Source organism: Abramis brama (assembly GCF_963993115.1).
Source record: "Abramis brama genome assembly, contig: SCAFFOLD_43, whole genome shotgun sequence".
Classification (NCBI taxonomy): Eukaryota; Metazoa; Chordata; class Actinopteri; order Cypriniformes; family Leuciscidae; genus Abramis; species Abramis brama.
This window is the reverse complement of record NW_028156027.1, coordinates 311,239-335,398: the sequence shown is the minus strand read 5'-3', so window position 1 is coordinate 335,398 and position 24,160 is coordinate 311,239. Positions and strand designations below refer to the sequence as shown.

At 40.5% G+C, this 24,160-nt stretch overlaps 1 protein-coding gene across 1 annotated transcript; it reads left to right on the top strand.

Moving 5' to 3' along the window:
- Window positions 1-623: 623 nt before the first annotated feature.
- LOC311077150 (uncharacterized protein) lies at window positions 624-6,857 on the top strand. The gene is made up of 2 exons (XM_084138960.1): window positions 624-942; window positions 6,722-6,857. Exons 1-2 carry the CDS (start codon window positions 703-705, stop codon window positions 6,812-6,814), a joined length of 333 nt encoding a protein of 110 aa, XP_083995086.1. The 5' UTR covers window positions 624-702; the 3' UTR covers window positions 6,815-6,857.
- Window positions 6,858-24,160: the final 17,303 nt, after the last annotated feature.

Sequence of the window (24,160 nt, the reverse complement as noted above, 5' to 3'; positions counted from 1 at the left end):
TAGGTAATACCTAAATGCTTTAGGTAAAAATGCTTGGCAGCATATTACAGATGCAGTTAATGGAGTTTCATCTGTTAATCGAACAGTCCCAGAAGTGAAAAGAAAATGGTTCGACATGAAGCTTGACTGCAACACTTGTGACTTGCACTTTTTGTGACTTTTAAAAAAATAAATAAAAAATAAATAAATAAAAAAAGACTTGCGGACTTGTGTTCTGTTTGCAGATGCTATTACTGGCTCTCGTAATAAAAGTAAAAAGAAAAAACGTATGTAATTACTATATATAATATTTTTTTTCAAAATGCTATGTAAATATGTACCCGATTACGGTGAATTAAAATGCAGCCTTATTAATGAGCAAAACGTTCGGATGTTAAACGCACTATTGACGTGTGGCTGGGAGCAGGTGTAGATTTCTTTCGTACCAACTAACATTTGGAAAATACGAACATTTGAATGAATCCGAAAATTTACGCCAGAACCACTTTACACACGATTTACACAAAAATTCGTTCTGCTCGTGTTTCATGAATGAGACCCATTGTTGGCTTTATTCTTGTAGGACCACAACAGAAGATAGATGAGGAAGCAAAGAAGGTTCAGTCCAAACCTGTGGTGGATGAACAAGTGGTTCGACCCAAGGCAAGTTCAATCGCCCCTGGTAATCTGTCCACTAGTGACTTCCCAGTTCTTGGTTCCAAGATGCCCAATGCTGAGGAGAAGAAACTGAAGGAGGGAAAAGGGCCTGTCTTCTATGAGTCCTTCTACAGCCAGATGAGGGAGGTTCATGGTGCAAACATGAGGGCAGCAGAAGCCTTGCTGGAAGATGAAAACAATGTTGGGAGACAGAGAAAGGCCATTAGCTCAAGCGAAGTGAACAGTTTGGCGGAGGACGTCATGAGAGCCCTTGCAGCCGAAGGAGAGCATGTGACCATCGAGAGGGTTTGTGTCTTGGGAAATTATCCAGACCTTAGTGCTGGGCGGTATGACCAAACATTTATATCACAGTATTTTTCAAAATTATACCAGTTTCACGGTACATGACGGTGTATTTTTTTTTTTTTTTTTGAAAGCATGACTGGGTGTTAACCACACTTTCTTTTGATTGAGAGAGGAAACACTGCAGTGGATTGACTCAGAATGCCCTATTTTACTGTCATGAGTGAATATTGTAGAAAAATCGCACACTAGTATTAATACAGGTTTGTAAGACCCCATAAAATGATGCTGTTTACAAAGAGGTCCAGCAGGAGGCGCTCATAAATGCTGCTTTATCAGGAAAGATAAAGAAAGATTGAATGAAAATAACAGAAACTTTTCTAAAGACTGTCAGTTCCCTTGAAATACATTCATATAAAAAGACCCGTCCTGCACGCTTAATAAACAAACTACAGCTGGTCCAAAACGCAGCAGCTCGATTTCTTACCAGAACCAGGAAGTATGACCATATTAGCCTGGTTCTGTCAAAACTGCACTGGCTCCCTATTAAACATTGCATCAATTTAAAAATTTTGCTGATTTCTTACAAAGCACTAAATGGTTTAGCTCCGCAGTACTAACGCATTATAGTCCTTCACGTCTATTGCAATCTCAAAATTCCGGCCAGTTAATAAAACCTAGAATATCAAAATCGACTGCTGGCGGTAGATCCTTCTCCTATTTAGCACCAAAACTCTGGATCAGTCTTCTTAACATTGTCCGGGAAGCAGACACACTCTGTCAGTTCAAAGCCAGATTAAAGACACATCTCTTTGACCTAGCATTCACATAATACATTATAGACTTCTATAGTTCAATGTTAGGCTGCATAGATTAGGTCAGCTGGAACCGGGAACACTTCCCATAAATCCTGATGTACTCGTTACATCATAAGAAGAATGGCATCTACGCTAATTTTAGTGTCTTTGTTTATCCCGAGGTTTTCCCGCAGCCTGCCGGATCCAGGCCGTATCCAGATCTGACGAAGGACCTTCGCCTGGACCCGATGACAACGCAGTGCTGAAGTGCCAACTAGTCTCTCCCTATGGAGGATCCCTTTACCACTCTACAGATAAAGCGTCGTCGGGAAACTCAATTCGCATATCTACCCCGAATTGATAAAAAAAAAAAAAATTCTGTATCAAAATTTATAAGGAAACACCAGTACTTTGTTTAGGCTTGGCTTGTAGTGAGTTCCAAACCTGCGCACATATATTCAAACGCACATAACTATAGAACCAATTCTTAATGCGCATGTGAACGCCATCAGCGTTTCTCACAGGTTCGCGTTTAAAGTCTGTGTAGAGAGAATGGTGTCGTCTTAGCGGCCCCTAATTTAATAACAAATGATTGTTGTGATGGAAGCAAATCAATCAAAACTAACTTTAGCTGGAAAATAAATTTATTAAAGAACCGCTATAAAGCCAAAACAATCGTACTCGTTTACTAACGTAACCTCGGTTCTCTCTAGAAGAGGGAACGAGTACTGCGTTTTGTAGAAACGCATTGGGGAAAACCTCTTTTCCACGAAATACTGAAGCCAAAAATTATCCTTATAATTTTGTATTATTGTAAAGCGCGTTGCAGCAGCACGCGGCCATAGGCCATAGGCCTCGCTCGCTCATTGACTGCTCTGCGGCAACTGCATTAGCCTATCGAGCGAGGCCTGAGGTGACGTCAGGCCAATGAGGCCAACTTCCCGCCATAACGGGCGTGGCCTAGCCCTATAAAGGGAGCTCGAGAAGGCTGATTCTCTGATTTTTCATCGCCGAAGCGAACCAGAGTGAATCGCATGCACGGCAGGGAACGCAGTACTCGTTCCCTCTTCTAGAGAGAACCGAGGTTATGTTAGTAACCGAGTACGTTCTCTTACGAGAGGTCTCTCGTACTGTGTTTTGTAGAAACGCATTGGGGACCTATTGTAAAACGCTGTGCGTGCTGGGATCAGACACCAATAAACCTGGAAGCGAAGCCCAGGATTTAAAGTGCACAATCACCAGAGGGACTCACAGAGAGTCCTGGAAAGAGGAGGGGAATCCCTCTGTCCATATATAGCAGCGTCCGCAGACGCAATAACGTGACATCACATAGACAAGGCGGGGAGCCTGAACTAATGTGGAAAAATGCGGGTCTTACGCAATACTGCCCATAGCATAACAGTCGGCAGCGCGCAGCGCTCGCAATCTCAGCGTCCTAATCAGACAGAACTGATTTGTCTAAACCGACAACAGCTTAGCCTGCAAGGCGGGAACCTCAAGGTTATAAAACCTTATAAATGTAGACGGCGAGGCCCAGCCTGCCGCCATACATATGTCTTGTAAGGAAATCCCACTAGACCAAGCCCACGAAGAGGCGACGCCTCTCGTGGAGTGCGCTCTGACACCCAACGGGCACTGTAAGCCCTTGGCAGTGTACGCCAGCGCTATGGCGTCAACTATCCATCTGGATAGGCTTTGTTTCGAAACAGCCATTCCCTTGGAACGTCCACTGAACGAGACAAATAGCTGCTCAGTCTGTCTGAAAACAGACGAGCGAGACACATAAGCTCTTAGAGCCCTCACTGGACAAAGAAAGCTTGCGTCCCCTTCCTCGCCCGACACCGGCAGGGCAGACAGGGAAATGACCTGAGCCCGAAACGGTGTGTTGAGGGATTTTGGAACGTAACCGTGCCTAGGTTTGAGTATGACTCTTGAGTCGCTTGGCCCAAACTCTAAGCATGCCGCGCTCACCGAGAGCGCGTGCAGGTCACCTACGCGCTTCACTGAAGCGAGAGCCAACAAAAACACTGTTTTGAAAGACAGATGTTTGAGGCTAATCGTTTGGATAGGCTTGAAAGGGTCACCTTTCATGGCTTCCAAAACTGTAGAGAGGTCCCACATAGGGACTGAAGGAGGTCTGGGAGGATTCAGCCTCCTAGCTCCCCTGAGGAAACGGATGACTAAATCGTTCCTTCCTATTGACTGACCGAGCGTTGTCTTAGAGAACGCTGCGATAGCCGCCACGTAGACTTTGAGCGTGGAAGGGGCTCTGACCTTATCCAACAGCTCCTGTAGGAAGGAGAGAACCTCCGTCACCCCACAATCGAAGGGTGAAAAACCCCGAGCTGTGCACCAGCTGGAGAATACCGACCACTTCGAGGCGTAGAGCTGTCTAGTAGACGGAGCCCTAGCCTGAGTGATAGTATTTAACACTCCCACTGAGAGGTCAGCGGGTACCCGTTGAGCGCCCACACGTGGAGGGACCACAATTCCGGGTGAGGATGCCAAATCGAACCCCTGACCTGAGAGAGGAGGTCCCTCCTCAAAGGCACTGGCCATGGGGCAGTGTCTGCTAACTGCATCAGAACCGGGAATCATGGTTGGTTCTCCCAGAGCGGTGCTACAAGCAGCACTGAGCATTTTGTTTCCCTGATCCGTTCTATCACCTGAGGCAGGAGAGAGACGGGGGGAAAAGCGTAGAGCGGACAGCGCGGCCATGTTTGGGACAGCGCGCTCTCGCTCTTGGAAAAGAACGCGGGGCAGTGAGCGTTTTCGTGAGACGCGAACAGGTCCACTTCCGCTCTGCCGAATCTCTCCCACAACAGCTGGACTGTTTGCGGGTGTAGAGACCATTCACTCGTCGGAATGTTGTTCCTGGACAGTCTGTCTGGTCCCAGGTTCTGGAGCCCAGGCACGTGCACTGCTCTCAGCGAGCGCAGGTTGCGCTGAGCCCATAACAGGAGGCGTTCTGCCAGCCTGTATAAGTTTTGGGATCTGAGACCGCCCTGGCGATTTATCTAGGACACCACAGACATGTTGTCCGATCGGACTAAGACGTGGTGGCCCTTTATCTGGGGACGAAAACGCGTCAGCGCGTTGTCCACTGCCAGCATTTCCAGGCAGTTGATATGTTGGAGCTTCTCTCGTTCTGACCACTGGCCGAAGAACGGTCTGCCCTCGAGCAGCGCTCCCCATCCCAAGGTGGAGGCATCTGTCGACACCACTTTCACTCTCGAGGAAGTCCCCAGGCTTACACCTGATTGGTACCAGTCGCTTGCTTTCCAAGGTTTCAGAGCTGCAACACAGCTCTGATTGACCTTGAGACGCAGCTAACCAGATGCCCACGCTCTGCGCGGTACTCGCGCTTTCAACCAGAACTGCAGAGGGCACATGCGGAGCAGGCCCAGTTGAAGAAGAACTGATGATGCTGAGGCCATAAGACCGAGCATCCTTTGAAAACTCCTGAGCGGGACGGTCGCGCCGCAGCGGAAAAAGCTTGCTGCACGCTGAATGTTTAGCACGCGCTGTGATGACAGCCGCGCTATCATAGACTGCGAGTCCAGAACTGTGCCCAGAAACGATATTGTTTGACTGGGGTTCAGAGAGCTCTTCGCCCAATTGACTCTGAGACCAAGATTCTCGAGGTGATCGAGTAAAATGGTCCTGTGCTCCACGAGCTCTGATCGTGATTGAGCTAGAATCAGCCAGTCGTCCAAATAGTTCAGCACTCGCATGCCTCGGAGTCTGAGAGGTGCGAGCGCTGCATCCATGCACCTCGTAAATGTACGGGGCGCTAGGGACAAGCCGAACGGCAGGACTGTGTAATGGTATGCCTGGCCCTCGAAGACGAATCTCAAGTATCGCCTGTGACGTGACGCTATTTGTATTTGAAAATACGCGTCCTTCAGATCTATCGACATAAACCAGTCTCCTCGGCGAATATGCGCGAGCGCTGCATGATCTTCACCCAGGCAGGAGACGCAGATGACATGGCGGTCTCCCTCGCTGAGTGGGGCTCGGCACGAGCCGCAGGAAGGCATCTTTAGAAAAACGCTAGCTCTTTTTCGAGTGTGTGTCGCAGAGCGAGCACACACACACACAAAGAACAGTTAGAAGGCTTTTTGAAAGGATATAGGCGCTGGATAGCGCAGCTGGAACGGCGGTCGAAGGCGGTGTGGGCCAGCAGCTTCTGGAGTGGCTCGTCCCGCTGAAGGTGCTTTCTCAGATGGCGCGCGGCTTCTCTCATGATCCAACGATGCGTGAGCTTCACTGAAGAGATGAAAATCAGAGAATCAGCCTTCTCGAGCTCCCTTTATAGGGCTAGGCCACGTCCGTTTCGGCGGGAATTGGCACGGAGGGCGCGAAGCGCCCTCATTGGCCTGAAGTCACCTCAGGCCTCGCTCGATAGGCTAATGCAGTTGCCGCAGAGCAGCCAATGAGCGAGCGAGCCGTCTCGCCTATGGCCGCGTGCTGCTGCAACGCGCTTTACAATAATACAAAATTATAAGGATAGTTTTTGGCTTCAGTATTTCGTGGAAAAGAGGTTTTCCCCAATGCGTTTCTACAAAACGCAGTACGAGAGACCTCTCGTAAGAGAACTCTGTTAACATAAATTATACGTTTATCTCTGTAAAGCTGCTTTGAAACAATCTACATTGTTAAAAGCGCTATACAAATGAAGATGACTTGACTTGACTATAATTTGACAGCAATTAATTATAGTTTAACCTGTCTATCTTCATACATCTGTGCATCACCACACAGTGCAACAGTGAAAAGACCCTCTCAAACAGTGTTGCGCCGTGTTTCCAATATTGTTAAAGTGACATACACCGGTATTGAGGTATATTAAACAATCATATCATAACAAAAATAAACACTGGTACTCGGTATGAACCGGTATACTGACCAGCACTATCCAGACCTATTTTGTGCTCATCCCAATGTCAATACCATGACTAATTTTTTTTTTTCTATTGTCAAAGGTAATAAGCAGAGTTTGCTCACTTCGGCATCTTCCTGCAGTGCAGGACCTTCAGTGCACCATCCAGGAGATCAATCTGTACATTGAGGTATGAGGTCTACACAAAAGTACCAGTGTAGGTTTGTGATGAGACTTGTCTCAGAGGCCTCATTTATAACTGTTGCGTCGCACAAAACAGGCCCTGAAAGTGCGTACGCATAAGTTCACATAAGTTCACACTTCACACACATAAGTTGTGATTTATAAAAACACACTTGACGGGAGAGTGTGTAAGGACATCTTTAAGTAACTCTGATCATGCGTATGAATATTCTAGAGACACCGATGTTGATCTGAGGGACTGACGGCTGCTGAAGGAAAACCACTTTAATATTCATTATGAGTCCTTGTCACAAATACAGTGCATGTTCACAACTAGAAAAAAAAGTTTGTTGAGACAAACTTTAAGTTGGCTTGAGAAAGCCGGACCATAGAGTTTGAAGAAGTTTAAAGTAGTTTGAAGTTTAATGTAGTTTAAAGTTTGACAGATTAGTTATAAAGTAAGAATAGTTAGAAAGAAAGAAAGATTAGTTTGAAAGTAAGAAAGAAAGATTAGTTAGAAAGTAAGAAAGGAAGATTAGTTAGAAAGAAGTTAATTAGAATAAGATTAGTTAGTTAGAAAGAAAGAATGAAAGAAAGATTGATTAGTTAGAAAGAAAGATTAGTTAGAAAGAAAGATTAGTTAGAAAGAAAGAAAGATTAGTTAGAAATAAAGAAAAAAGGTTAGTTAGAAAGAAAGATTAGTTAGAAAGAAAGATTAGTTAGAAAGAAAGAAAGATTAGTTAGAAAGTAAGAAAGAAAGATTAGTTAGAAAGTAAGAAAGGAAGATTAGTTAGAAAGAAAGGAAGATTAGTTAGAAAGAAAGAAAGATTAGTTAGAAAGAAAGAAAGAAAGATTGATTATTTAGAAAGACAGATTAGTTAGAAATAAACAAAGAAAGAAAGATTAGTTAGAAAGAAAGAAAGAAACAAAGAAAGAAGGAAAAGACTAAGTAGAAAGAAAGAAAGAAAGAAAGAAAGAAAAGATTAGAAAGAAAGAAAGATTAGAAAGAAAGAAAGAAAGAAAGAAAGAAAGGTGGATTAGTTATTTAGAAGGAAAGAAAGATGGATTAGTTAGAAAGAAAGAAAGATGGATTAGTTAAAAAGAAAGAAAAATAGATTAGTTAGAATGAAAGAAAGAAAAATTGATTAGTTAGAAAGAAAGAAAGAAAGAAAGAAAGAAAGAATGGCGGATTAGTTATTTATAAAGAAAGAAAGATGGATTAGTTTATAAAGAAAGAAAGATGGATTATAACCCCAAATCAGAAAAAGTTGGGACACTGTACAAATTGTGAGTAAAAAAGGAATGGAATAATTTACAAATCTCATAAACTTATATTTTATTCACAATAGAATATAGATAACATATCAGATGTTGAAAGTGAGACATTTTGAAATGTCATGCCAAATATTGGCTCATTTTGGATTTCATGAGAGCTACACATTCCAAAAAAGTTGGGACAGGTAGCAATAAGAGGCCAGAAAAGTTAAATGTACATATAAGGAACAGCTGGAGGACCAATCTGCAACTTATTAGGTCAATTGGCAACATGATTGGGTATAAAAAGAGCCTCTCAGAGTTGCAGTGTCTCTGAGAAGTCAAGAAGGGCAGAGGATCACCAATTCCCCCAATGCTGCGGAGCAATATCAGAAAGGAGTTTCTCAGAGAAAAATTGCAAAGAGTTATCATCATCTACAGTGCATAATATCATCCAAAGATTCAGAGAATCCAGAACAATCTCTGTGTGTAAGGGTCAAGGCCGGAAAACCATACTGGATGCCTGTGATCTTCGGGCCCTTAGACGGCACTGCATCACATACAGGAATGCTACTGTAATGGAAATCACAACATGGGCTCAGGAATACTTCCAGAAAACATTGTCGGTGAACACAATCCACCGTGCCATTCGCCGTTGCCGGCGAAAACTCTATGGGTCAAAAAAGAAGCCATATCTAAACAGGATCCAGAAGCGCAGGCGTTTTCTCTGGGCCAAGGCTCATTTAAAATGGATTGTGGCAAAGTGGAAAACTGTTCTGTGGTCAGACGAATCAAAATTTGAAGTTCTTTTTGGAAAACTGGGACACCATGTCATCCGGACTAAAGTGGACAAGGACAACCCAAGTTGTTATCAACGCTCAGTTCAGAAGCCTGCATCTCTGATGGTATGGGGTTGCATGAGTGCGTGTGGCATGGGCAGCTTACACATCTGGAAAGGCACCATCAATGCTGAAAGGTATATCCAAGTTCTAGAACAACATATGCTCCCATCCAGACGTCGTCTCTTTCAAGGCTTGCATTTTCCAACATGACAATGCCAGACCACATACTGCATCAATTACAATATCATGGCTGCGTAGAAGAAGGATCCGGGTACTGAAATGGCCAGCCTGCAGTCCAGATCTTTCACCCATAGAAACATTTGGTGCATCATAAAGAGGAAGATGCGGCAAAGAAGACCTAAGACAGTTGAGCAACTAGAAGCCTGTATTAGACAAGAATGGGACAACATTCCTATTCCTAAACTTGAGCAACTTTGTCTCCTCAGTACCCAGATGTTATAAAAAGAAGAGGGGATGCCACACAGTGGTAAACATGGCCTTGTCCCAACTTTTTAGAGATGTGTAGATGCCATGAAATTTAAAATCAACTTATTTTCCCCTTAAAATTATACATTTTCTCAGTTTAAACATTTGATATGTCATTTATGTTGTATTCTGAATAAAATAATGAAATTTGAAACTTCCACATCATTGCATTCTGTTTTTATTCACAATTTGTACAGTGTCCTAACTTTTTCTGATTTGGGGTTGTAGTTAACCCTCTAGGCGCCACGGTCGAGTTTACTCGATAAGATGCAGCACTGAATAAAACGGCCGATTTTGTCAAATAGGGTGTCAAATTTCGTTCGACCTCCCCTCCACTAGTTAGCAGACATGTTATACTTCATCCCCGACTCAAAAAAACATCATGCTTCTATACAAAATCTTCGAGCTAGAGCGCATTGAATCAGTGCAAACAGAAGCGGAGCTAGTGTGCGAGTGAGCCATTTTATCAGAGCAATATTGTCAACGTCAGCGAGTATTTGCATTAGATTATTATTATTATTATTATTATTATCTAATGGCATCAATAAAGCTTACCCGCAATGAAGTGTTGGGTCTTCTATTCGCGGACCCTGATTCTGAAGGGGAATAACGTTATCTGCCTTCAGAAAATGACGGTGATTCTGAAAGTGAAAATATAGCTACATCAAGCACAAACGTTGAATCCTTTGCCCAATATAGATGGTCCTTTGCCCAATGTCAGTGGAGGGAACAATGTTTCCCGGGGTCGGAGTGTTCATCGCGAAGTTAGCAGGCGTGTTAGTGTTGTGGGGAACGAGGCGGGAGATTTTTACCGCGCTAGCCATGGTGACCGTGTGCCTTTCTGCAATCGCGGCGACAGTATTGTGGTGGAGGCTTTGTCTAATGCCACTGGGTATGTTAGACGAGGTCGAAGTATTCATAGGACACTTAGGGGGCAACGTGGAGGCAGGGTGGGGAGTCGCAATGACAATGACAGTAGTCCGAGCTGTGCACACTCGGCGCGCGCACGAGGCAGATCTGGCCGCGCCCGCGCTGCTCGTAGGAGGAGCAGAGGCGGTGTGACACGGGGCAGAGGGGCTATTATGCATAGTCTATCGCAAGACCACACCATGAAACACTAAAAGAAATGTCACCTGGATGGATAGGGAGTCATTATCTCTACAGCAAAAGCCGTTTTTTTTTTTTTTGTCTGCCATTTATTAGTAATGATTTACACTGTTGATTTACTATCTATTTCCCTGACCATTTAGTAGTGTACAATATGTGTTCTTTTTTGTGTGTTCATGTCCTTATGATGTGTGCTAAAAAAGTCAGCTAAAAAAAAAAAATCAACAAAAAACACAAAAAAAAAATACTAATACTGTCTCTCGTCTTGCCTCGTCATCTCACTCATGAATGATCTGTGCCTTGCTGTGGCGAGTGAGCTTTTGAACTAAACAGGTCTTGTCTACTTGTGTTTGTGTGTCATATGAATAATATATATGTGCCCCATACATGGAATCAGAGTGCCTACAGTATGTAGTAAATGGAAAATCTACAGAAGCTACATGCATTCGGATTTATTAGTAATGATTTACATAGTTTGTTTAATACTTACTATTTACCTGAGCATTCAGTATTGTGCAATATAGCATACAGAAGGTGAGGGACATTTTTGGGGGAAAGAAGTGCTGCATTTTATCATTTAAATATGTGACTTTTCATGAAAATGCTATAATCCAAGATGGCCGCCATCATATGACGTCATAATATGCAAATTACATGGGAAAATGTAATCCCTACATAAACTTTGGGTCATCCTTAATATTTCTTTAATTTACAGAAAGTCTCTATCTTTTATCACTTTTAAGATATAGCCTTTTGAAATTAAGATGTCAAAATCAAACATTTTAGGAAAAAAACTCTGGCGCCTAAAGGGTTAAAAATAAAGAAAAATAGATTAGTTAGAATGAAAGAAAGAAAAATTGATTAGTTAGAAAGAAAGAAAGAGAAAGATTAGTTAGAAAAAGAAAGAAAGAAAGAAAGAAAGATTAGTTAGAAAGAAAGAAAGAAAGAAAAAGAAAGAAAGAAAGAAAGAAGGATTAGTTCGAAAGATAGATTAGCTAGAAAGAAAGAAAGAAAGAAAGAAAGAAAGATGGATTAGTTAGAAAGAAAGATAAATTAGCTAGAATGAAAGAAAGAAAGAAAGACAGAAATAAAGATTAGTTAGAAAAAAGAAATAAAAGAATGAAAGATGGATTAGTTAAAAATGAAGAAAAATAGATTAGTTAGAAAGAAAGAAAGAAAGAAAGAAAGAATAAAGATGGGTTAGTTAGAAAGAAAGATAGATTAGCTAGAATGAAAGAAAGAAAGATGTATTAGTTAGAAAGATAGATTAGCTAGAATGAAAAAATGAAAGAAAGAAAAAAGAAAAGAAAGAAAGATTAGCTAGAAAGAAAGGAAGAAAGAAAGATTAGTTAAAAGAAAGAAAGAAAGATGGATTAGGTAAAAAGAAATAAAAATAGATTAGTTAGAATGAAAGAAAGAAAGAAAGAAAGAAAGAAAGAAAGAAAGAAAGAAAGAAAGAAAGAAAGAAAGAAAAAGATTAGTTAGAAAAAAGATGGAAAGAAAGAAAGATGGATTAGTTAGAAAGAAAGATAGATTAGCTAGAATGAAAGAAAGAATGAACGGTGGATTGGTTGGTTAGAAAGAAAGAAAGATGGATTAGTTAGAAAGAAAGAAAGAAAGAGAAAGAAAGAAAGATAGATTAGTGTTAGATTATAAAAAGTCCAACACGAAGTGCCTTTTTGTCTCTGTCCTTTTATTGGGTGTAATGAATGAATAACAGAAAGAAGAAAAGAAAAACCAGCGCCGGGAAGCTTAAAAGGTAGCTTACCTCCCAGTATTCTAGACAAAGAATATATACTGAAAATGTATAGGGAGTATCACAATCTCAACCAATGAGAACATACATGACATCATATCATATCATATATACTTATATAACAATCCTATAAATGGTAAATATCCGGTACATTTGCCTTCGGAGCCTTGCGGTCCTGAAAGGCTTTCCACAATGTTATCCAATGCAATGCATAGAAAAGAATAGGACCCTTTCTCCCCCTTTCTACAATGGGGTGCTTCTTAATATGAAACAGATGTTTAACTTACATAAATGTTTGAATTACATAAATGCAAAGGAATGTGCAAGCAGGACATGTTCTCTCCTAGAGAGAGCTGAGATAAGAGAATTATATTTCTAACAATGGCCCCTTTGATAAGATAATTATCATATAACATAATTATCATATCACATCATTCTCAGCATGTCCATTATGTGTAAGATAATACATTGAAACATCCTTCAGCCAAATATTTCCTTCAAAATCATCAAGGTTTTACAGTTTTGTTCATCATAGCATATTGAGAAGATACAAAAGTATTCATAGCACGATAAATCAAAGCCCTAACAAATGGAATAATACAACAAACAATAAATGCAAGGATTAACAGTATAACTCCTATTGGAATTAAAGCAGATACAAGCATTTGTTTCCAACTTGTGATCCAATCTCCAAAACCACTTCTATCACTCACTTCTCTCCTCTGTAGTTCATCAGCAATTTTTGTCATATTATTTATTCCTTCAGCTATAATATGACCATCTTCGTCATTCGCCGGTATAAAAGTACAACAAGAGATACCAACGATGACACACACCCCTCCTCTGGCCGCGGTTAATTGGTCGAGGACTAATCTTTTACTATTTTGTAGCGCCGTCAAAAGAAGAGATCGAAGTTCTTCTTGGACACCAGCTAAAGTGTCCCTTGTAGTTTTAATAAAGGAAATCAATTCATATCTTGTAACTTCTACTTCAATTTGAAGGCTGCTAACTCCTATTGATGGAAAAATACCTTCAAAGAATCTTTCCATGCCAGTCCATAATCGATGTTCTTTTGGTACTGGATTATCTCTACCCAAACTACTAACTGAACTGCGGTCAGAGAGAGAGCGTGTGCTTCTTTGGTTCATCACATTATCACTTCTATGTGATCTAATAATCATAGAATATTCTTCCAAAGTTACTAGGGCACATCGTCCACTCCAATTAAAAGGTAACGAGGTGTAAACCATGTGCCCGCATAACCAGAACCAATCTCTCAAAGCTCTTGTTCCTCTTACAGATGGAACATACCTATTACAATTTTTACCCGAATAAAGTCCACAATATTCATCACACAACTCTTGAATCTCGGGAGTTGATACTCCATAAACACTCAGAGTAGATATAGGGCTTGGAGCTGTTTTGAGGCATAATTCCAAGTCAAATTTTCCTTTTCCCGACAGCTAAGACAACAGGGCATGTTTCGTACTTCACAACGGCGATATATTTGACTACATTTACTCTCAGGAATTGTACCCAATGTTGCGGCTCCTATTTTTCTTTCCATACATAACAATGAGTCTGGAATAGGACCTACAGTCGCCACTTTAGCATGTACTTGTACTGCAACTGTCACTTTCCTGTCATCAGGACAAGTCCAATTTACCGATGAATTTTGAGGTGCAAGCACTCCAACATTACTAATGAATAAAGGGCAGAATAGTTCTTCCTCTGTCGTTGGTGATTTAACAGTTACATGAGGTCCGGCAGCACTTTGTGGCATTTTTGTGCAAACATAACAGTCACCCTTTTTTCCTGTAGACTTAGCAGTGAAGTTGGCTAACCTCCACCACATATTGGAGGCAAACGCATGTGGTTCGTCTTCATGGGACAGCCAGGTTTCATTACCACTGCTAACAAGGGCTTGTGCATAAATGAGCATGCTTGTCAGCACGAACAGGTGTAATAGCAACTTTGCAGACATGGCTTAATGGATTCAATGATAATTATTGCTAATCTCAATCAGCAATATCGTTCTTCGTCTACTTCTCTTCCTCGCTCTCCTTTCGATCAGTGCTGGGTGTCCACTTCCGCATAGGCTTATGTGTTCCCCTAGGATGGAGCTGCCTTCACTCGGCTAGCGTGGATCCACTGCGGCTGGAGGTCAGTCAGAACACCGGTCCTCGTCACAGCGATCACCGTGGCAGGCCCCAGATAATTCGGTTCCCCCAGTTTCGTGGGCTTCAGACACTTCACCAGCACCTGTTGTCCTGGAACAAAAGGATGAGTTGGCTTTTCTGAGGGAAGAGGGAGAGACAGAGAAACATCACCATTTATGCCATTCAAAGTTTTAACAAGGGAATCCACATAATCCGCGATGATCACCTCCGTGTCACCTGTGGAAAAATTGCCAGCGCGACCTCTGACCCAAGGGGTCGGGAAAGGTCTACCCATAAGAATTTCAAATGGAGACATTTTTGTAGTGGCTGATGGAGACGGGCAGAAATTGGGTTGATTTGTTGCCTGCCGTATTGACAGAAATGAGAATGTATCTAGACACGCTTTATTAAGACGTTCTTTTATCGTCTTATTCAAACATTCCACATTCGACGATGACTGAGGGTGGTAGGGAATATGAAAATGCCAATTAATATTAAGCTCTTTGGCTAATAGTTGTGTGACTTTAGAAGCAAACGGAGTTCCATTGTCGCTTGCTATAACAGTTGGAATGCCGAAACGCGGTATAATTTCTTTTGCAAGAACCTTTACTACCGTCTTTGCATTTTCTTTGCCACACGGAAAAGCTTCTGGCCATTTAGAAAATCGATCAATAATCACAAGCAAATATTTGTTATTTCCACATGGAGGCATGTGTGTAAAATCGATCTGTAAATATTGAAAAGGAAGTTCAGGATGCGGCAGCGCATCATGGGCGATTGCCTTGTGCCGATTTGTTCGTGCACACACCAGGCAAGCATCCAATATCAACAAAGTATTCCTTCGAACGTTTGCTATGCAATATGATTGATTCAGATTTTGTATCACTTTCTCTTTTGATACATGCGATACACCATGATAATGCCTGCACAACATTACAACGGTGGATGCAGGTAGTGCAAGTCTACCTTGTTTATCTCTCAGAATACCAGCTTGGTCTGGTTTTACTTCATTGGCTGCCCAGTGATTCAAATCGTCTTGAGTAGGATTCGCTTGTAGTATTTTTATGTCCAAATCATTAATCAATGACGAATTCATCATTGGCACTTCAGTGCTTTGGTCATTTACATGTGGACTACGTATCGCTTCTTTTGCTGCCCATTTCGCTACCTCGTCTGCAAATCTGTTTCCTTTGGCTTCATCCGATTCACCTGTCTTATGACCAGCTACTTTAATGACAGCAAGCTTCAATGGTTGCTGTGCTGCACTAATCAGTTCGGCCACAATATTATGATGCGAAATTGGTTTTCCATCGGAGGTTTTAAAATTTCTTTCCTCCCACAATTTAGCGAAATCATGAACTACGCCATACGCATATTTGGAGTCAGTGTATATGTTAACACACTGACCTTTTGCCAATTGACAAGCTCTTGTTAGAGCAATTAATTCTGCAACTTGTGCTGATTTATATGGCAGTGAATACGCTTCAATTACCTTGTCGGGCAATTCAACAATAGCATAACCACACAAGTATGTACTGTCGTTTGGCTTAAAGCAGGATCCATCGATAAAATAATGCTTCCCCTCCTCCAGGACAGATGTAGACACATCTGGCCTGCAAGCAGTCGAAGTCTGGATCCTGGTCAGGCAGTCGTGGTCGTCACTCTGAAATTCACCTTGTGTCAGTAACCTGTGCAAATGTATAGTGGGACCATGAACAACAGAGGTTACTTTCAAAGTTAAATTAGCAGTAGCTAACAATATAGCCTCATAGCCTGAACGGCGTTGAGCAGTCATATGTTGTGTAGAGATATTATGCATAATGGCTCTGACCTGATGAGAAGTATGTACAGTGAGTGGATGAGATAAGACTACCCTTTCAGCATCCTGTACCATGATCGCCGTAGCAGCCACTGCACGCAAACAGGCAGGGAGACCCCTAGCCACCGAATCAAGGGTTTTGGATAAATAAGCTACTGGACGAAAAGTGCCCCCATGATCTTGGGCCAGGATTGCAGCGACCGTTCCGCTTTCTTCGTGCACATATAAATGAAACTCGCGAGAGTAACATGGTAGGCCGAGGGCGGGAGGCCTTAAGAGAGAGGATTTCAAATGTCTGAATGCCTGATCCATTTCAGCTGTCCATGTAATGTCCTCTTTATCAGCTAGTGTAGCTTCTCGCAGGATCTTGTTATACATGGAGCAATTAGGGACCCATAACCTGCAGTAATTCACTAGTCCCAGAAAGCTTTGCATTTGCTTCCGTGTTGATGGATGCTTGAATGCAGCGATGGTTTTGACTCTGTCGGCAGACAGACGGACTTGGCCTTGTGACAGTTCATGGCCCAAGTAGGTGACTTTTCTCTGTACCCACTGAAGTTTCTCTTTAGATGCCTTGAATCCAGCCTCAGCTAGAATATTGCAGAAAATTGTGGAGGCAGCAGCATACATCTCTGCAGAGGCACCAGTGACTAGGATGTCGTCCGCATACTGGAGCAGACAAGTCTCTGGAGGAAGTTTGACATCTTTCAGTGTATCGTGCACTACAGCGGCGAAAACGGCCGGGGAATCTGTCAGGCCCTGAGGGAGGCGTGTCCACGTATATTGACAATTCTGAAAACAAAATGCAAACAGTGGCTGAGTGTCACGGTCCACAGGAATACTGAAAAAGGCAGAACTTAAATCAATAACAGAATAAAATGCATGTTCTGAAGGAATAGAATTGATTATAGTCTGTACATCTGGCACAATTGGTGCAAGTGGTTTTATCAAATCATTAATTTTTCTCAGGTCTTGCGTTAAACGCCAAGAACCATTTGCTTTTCTGATAGGATTAATTGGTGTGTTATAAGGTGAATGAGTGCGAACCAGGATGCCCTGAGCCAATAGCTGTTCTATGAGGGGGGCGATTCCCTCCTCTTTTTCCTTTGAAAGCGGGTATTGTTTCTGAAACACAGGCCTACTGGTTATCAAATTTGCCCTGTAGGGCCGAACATCAATTAGCCCTACGTCATCCTTGTGTTCCGCCCACAATTGAGGGTTGACGCCCGAAATTACCTGTGTCAGCACAGTTGCAGGCAAATCGTCGACAAGAGCACTTCCTGTGTCGGTTGTGATGGAAAAAGCTGCAGGAAACATAAGTGTCAGAGAGTCAGCATTAAAATCCAATGTCATACCAAGTTTATGCATTAAATCTCTACCTAACAGGCAGAATGGTGAATTTGGTATGATTGCAAAGTCATGCATTTTAAACAGTGATGGTATATCATTAGAAGTAACCGGTAAAGTCGGCGTCATTTCACTTTTCACAGGAACGTTGTTTATTCCCACAGAGTTGATTTGCTTTCCCGTGACGGGACCTGAGTATACGGTTGATGACAATGACGACACAGAAGCGCCACTGTCAATTAAAAAGACATATGGTTTATGATCAACATTTAATTCAATGAACGGCAAAACATTTGACTTGTTACTATAATTCAACATAAGCATTGAATTATAGTTCGGTTCTCGGCACAGTCATTGTTTTCTCCACTCAGTTGTATACTTGCTTTGAGTGGAAGAGCGCGAGGAGGGGGCTTTTGGCCCGTACCCATCCGAGCGCCTGTACATCTGGTTACCATTAGCCTGCTGCATCTCAGCTTTCCTTCTGCAAAGCTTGGCAATATGCCCAGAGCGGCCACAGAAATAACAAGTCAGGGGTTTTTTGGGAGAAGTAAACGCAGGATTAACCTGTAACATTGCTGGAATTTTTCCTTTCGAGGATTCAAACGCTCCAGCAGAAGACAGTTCACGCAAACGCTTGCCAAGATCATCAACTGACATCGTTAAAAAATTATTTGTCGTAAGCCGAATTAATTGTGCAGTTTCGTTATGCATGTTATTCAGAAACGTGTTCACAAACAACAGACAATTGTCATCAATCGGAAGTGCTGAGTCTTCAATCCATGTACGTTTAAACCTGTTAAAAAAGGCGAGTGGGCTCTCGTTCGGTTTCTGCTTCGTATTCGCGGCATGCGAAATATCTTGTTTAGCAGATGACAATTTCAGTAAAAACGCAGTTAACTGTTTGAAGAAAATTTTGAGTTTAGCTGGATTGGAGCAAATCCAACCTTTTTCGTCATCATCCTCATCCTCATCCTCGACTCTTAACCCACGAAAAGTTTTAGATAGGTCGATGGGTTCCGAATCTTTTATTTTCACAAGACTCCATCGGTGGAGTATCGTTAGCAGGATTCAAAAGATCAACCTCTTCAATTAATTCTTCCTCCGTAACTTCAGCAGGAAGAGTCTTAGTCAATATAAAGCGATAGTCACGGCCAGTCAATTGACTGTAAGCAGTTAAACGCTTCAAAACAGAAACATAGTGATGCGGGGTTTTAGACGGATCTGGCAGGTCTTTACAAATCGCCATCACTTCTGAGATATTTAGCGGATGAACTTTAAATCCGTCTGAAGTTTCGACAAAGGGGCATGCGAGTTCGTTCTTCAGATCCGGATACAATTTATTTCTAGCAGGTGCAGCAGAACTCTGAATCGTTTCATATCTGGGAGGGAGGGGCCGCGGCTCAGACTGTGAGCCCAGAGCCTTTTTTTCCTCCTGCAGAGAGCCTTTTTCTCCCTCCTCTGAAGGAGAAGAAAAGGCAGAAAAAGCACCCTCTGTCACAGCCACTTCTGCTTTCGGAAAACTATTTCCAATATTCTTAGCCCTTTCTGGACCAAGATCCCAGTATTTTTTCATGTTTTGCCAAGTTTTAAAGGATGACTCCATGTAGTCCATGGGCCAGCATGGATCTCCCCAATTTCCAAAAATCATATATTTTGCTGCGCGCATGTCATTATCCTTAAACGAGCCCTGACGAGGGAACGGATCTAATTGCGTTTTACCTTCGCTCCACCCTGCCAGGTTACTTAAAAATGGTTCAACGAAAAACGCCTGGTCATTTCGAATCATAAAATCTTTCGGAGATTCATCAATTAACGGGGGACTTATTTTATTGCCCATTTTAAGCCACACAAAAATTTCTCCTCAATGCAAAGTAAACAATTTTCAAAATAATCAAATAGAGAACAAAAGAGAACAATTCTGCAGTTACAATTGTTAGTACATTTGGCCAAAGAAACAAAGAGATAAAAGGAATAGAAAAGGGTAAAAAAAAAAACAACAACAACAAAAAAAAGTCTGTATTATTCATCCACAATCCCAAAAGAAAGAACGGAGCTCTGTGAAATATCTCGCGACAATATTTCCTTCTTACAAAAAGTAAGGATATCACCAAAAACGCGGAAAAATGATCAGGTTTTCCACACGCTCTTCTTGTATTAATTAAAACACAAGGATAACTCAAAAGATCACTTTCTTTTGTCGTTCTTCCCGTCTTAATCAAGAACACGCCTTAATCAATCACGAGGATAACCATAACGATAAAAAGACTGATCAGGTCTCTCTACCGTTCTTCTTGCTAATGCAAGGATATCTCTTAAACGAAGTAAGGCACAAATCACGGCACGTATCAAAAATCCATATTTATATCAACAGATAGCAAGAAACGTTCTTATTTAAAGAATAAATGTTCCTTACCTATCTGGAATAAATCGGACGAGCCCCCATTTCTGTTAGATTATAAAAAGTCCAACACGAAGTGCCTTTTTGTCTCCGTCCTTTTATTGGGTGTAATGAATGAATAACAGAAAGAAGAAAAGAAAAACCAGCGCCGGGAAGCTTAAAAGGTAACTTACCTCCCAGTATTCTAGACAAAGAATATATACTGAAAATGTATAGGGAGTATCACAATCTCAACCAATGAGAACATACATGACATCATATCATATCATATATACTTATATAACAATCCTATAAATGGTAAATATCCGGTACATTTGCCTTCGGAGCCTTGTGGTCCTGAAAGGCTTTCCACAATGTTATCCAATGCAATGCATAGAAAAGAATAGGACCCTTTCTCCCCCTTTTTACGATGGGGTGCTTCTTAATATGAAACAGATGTTTAACTTACATAAATGTTTGAATTACATAAATGCAAAGGAATGTGCAAGCAGGACATGTTCTCTCCTAGAGAGATAAGAGAATTATATTTCTAACAATTAGCAAGAAAGATAGATGGATTAGTTAAAAAGAAAGAAAGAAAGACTGATTAGTTAGAATGAAAGAAAGAGTAATTAGTTAGTAAGAAAGATAGATTAGTAAGAGAAATCATAAAGATTGATTAGTTAGAAAGAAAGAAAGAAAGAAAGAAAGAAAGAAAGATGGATTAGTTAGAAAGAAAGAAAGAAAGATAGATAGGTTAGTAAGAAAGACAGATTAGATAGAAGGATAAATAGATAGATTAGTTAGAAAGAAAGAAAGATGGATTGGTAAGAAAGAAAGAAAGAAAGAAAGATGGATTAGTTAGAAAGAAAGAAAAATTAGATAGAAAGATAGATTAGTTAGAAAGAAAAATAGATAGATTAGTTAGAATGAAAGAAAGATATATTAGTTAGAAAGAAAAAATATGGATTAGTTAGAAAGAAAGAAAGATGGATTAGTTAAAAAGAAAGATAGATTAATTAGTTAAAAAAAGAAAGATTAGTTAGAACGAAAGATGGATTAGTTAGAAAGAGATTAGTTAGAAAGAAAGAAAGAAAGAAAGAAAGAAAGATAGATTAGTTAGAAAGATAGATTAGTTAGATAGATAGATAGATAGATAGATAAGGTTTGTAGATAGATAGATAGATAGATAGATAGATAGAAAATGTTTTAAGATAGATAGATAGATAGATAGAAAAGGTTTGAAGATAGATAGATAGATAGATAGATAGATAGATAGATAGATAGATAGACAGATAGATAGATTCGATAGACGCGCGTGATCATAGGTACTAAACCTATGCGTGTGAACTCGACAATCGATTACTATGGACTTCGACCGAAAACAGGATGTAAATACAGGTATGAGCGCTGGCTGAATAAACATAATTTTTATTCATATCTTTCACATCTACTGCAGTCAGATTCACCCGTGTTCACTCTGAAGGAATCACTCACATTGGCTGTGCACTTGTAATGACACATCAAGGATGTTAAGAGGCTAAAAGAAGGTTTAAAGCTTGCCCTATTGAAGTCAACAGGGTGCAAATTTTAAAAAGAGGATAACACGGTGTAGGCAACACCGATTTTTGTCGTTGTTCTCTGTACTGACAGCACTCCAAATTTACAAAAAAATTAGCTCAATGTTAAAATTGACCGGAGTTCTCCTTTAAAGCTTAATTGAGTATCAATGGCTTCTAGCAGTTTACATTAAACATAGTTCAAACAGACCTGGACTTTTGGTCAATGAAAGTCAATGGCGTTTTTATGATTTTTAATATTAATTTTTAAGAAAACTGAAAGTCAAATCAGTCTGAAAAGATATAGCACACCAAGTCAGAACAGTATTAAGGTCTGACGCGAGTTGGGAGTATGTAGCTTGAACGGTCTAGGAGGAGTTAGTGTCTAAAAATTTGCGGCCAGAAAAATAATAATAAGAAGTAGTTTAAATAGGATGTCTGTAAGTTGGCTTTCCCAAGCCAACTTAATAAGTTTAAATAGGATTTCAGTAAGTTGGCTTTCTCAAGCCAACTTAATAATAATCAGTTTAAATAGGATTTCAGATTTCAGTAACTAGAAAAAAAAGTTTGTTGAGACAAACTTTAAGTTGGCTTGAGAAAGCCGGACCAGAGAGTTTGAAAAAGTTAAAAGTAGTTAGAAGTTAACCCTCTGGGGTCTGAGCTGTTTTCTGGGCCCTGGAGGTGTTCTGACATGCTCTGACATTTGTGGTTATTTCTGTTATTTGTGACATTTTCATGGCTAAAGTCTAATTACACTGTATTCAGCACAAACTCTGCTACAATAATATATCAGCAGCATGTATGTAAAAGTTTGTAGTTTTGAGATAATGACATTTATGCGTGGTTTGTGAAAATACAAAAAAAAAAAAAATCTCACTGAAATAAGGCCATGAAACCCATACTGATTATTTCTTCACAAGACTTTTGAAAATTGTATCACGTAGCCTAGAATATTTGCTCTAAAACTATGTGAAAATCACCCTGACTGCTCATTCAGATAAGACAATATATTGATTTAAAATTTTTACGACGTGTTTTGTGTGAGAAAGTTTTATGCGGGAGGTCATTAATATGTAAGCTTTTCACACCTGAGAAAGACAAAGACCCTCCCCTAACGGCCCTATTAGGAGCTATCAGGCCCTGTCATTCTGAGCAACCTTGCAAAAAGGATAAGGAGATTTAGAAGTTTTTTCGTGCTTTGTTTTTGAGGTAACGAGCGTGTTCGCGTTCCATGTGGAGATTTGCATGTGAATCTCTTTTGCGCGTGGGCGTGGCAAATTAAAAATAATGAGCAAGCGTTTGAGATACTAGACATCTTGTTGGTTTTATACAAATTACTTAAACAGAGAATATTTGTTTTCAGTTTGAATCCGATCATTTAAAAGAACACACTTAAATGTTTATAAAGGTATATGGCTCATAAATGTGTGACAAGTATTCGCTGAGTTTTGTTTCAGTTTATAGACGTGCTCAAGAAAAAAAAGTTCACCGCGACGGGGAGGCAGAAAGCACACCCTGTTTATTTTCTTTATTTTGCAAAAGCACAATGTTTTGATTTGATTGTAAGTGGACACATACAAAAGTAGAAATATCACAGATTCTTTTTTATATTTATTTTTTCTGTATGACCATAAATGACGGAGTAATTTAAGTTTATTGTGCTACAATGTGACGAAAATCCAGCAAAACGTGCAGGCGCATTTGTCGACCCCAGAGGGTTAAATAGGATTTCAGTAAGTTGGCTTTCTCAAGCCAACTTAATAACAGTTTAAATACATACAAGAATGATTTAAACTCTGTTTTACATATGATATACACATTTAGATTAAATATGCCATTCTCAGTGGAGTTAAGATTATATTCTATATTCTAATAAATATAAATATTAGTAGTGGATGCGCTGCTGTTGAACACTTTTCCTGAGGCATGTTGTGTGTTAATGTTTGCTCAGTGCATGATAATAGCAGAACTCGTGGACTGAGGAAATATTTACACGCAAATAATGATCAATAATGAACACAATCTGTTTCCATTAAAAATATAAAGCAATTAAAAATACTGTTTGTCCAGTGGAAAAGATTGAGAAAAACTTTCTCTGAAATGTATTTTATACTATTTGATTTATTTATTATCTCATATTTTCCTAATGTCTTGTACCTGTTGTATTACAAATTTATTAAATGTTTAATTTAGGTTACTGATTTTAGCATGTGAGGCATAGATGATGATATTTCAAAGAAGATTAAGTCAAGCAACCCAGGTGTCGGACATTAACCTTTGTATCCGGAACAGTGTCATGGTCCCAAGTTAAGCTATGATCATGTGAAGGTATGGGTGATACTGTCAGGCTGATTGGATCATTTGAATGATAGTGTTATGCTGATTCTTGATTTAATCAAATCATCCCTATGCTTTGTTTTGATTTATCTCCACCTCCAAAAGTCCCTCCTCCTCGTAAATGTATAAAAACCTTACTGTATAGAACTCAGTTAGACTTTGGTGACTGCAGCTACCGACAGCTCGTGTTCTCAATAAAGAATCCTGCTGAAGAAAGAACCAAGTCTCCTGGTCTTCAAAAGCTAAGTTTCCAACATACCGATAAACATGGCATCAAGTGCATGAATATGCATATGCAAATTATATGCAGATGAGG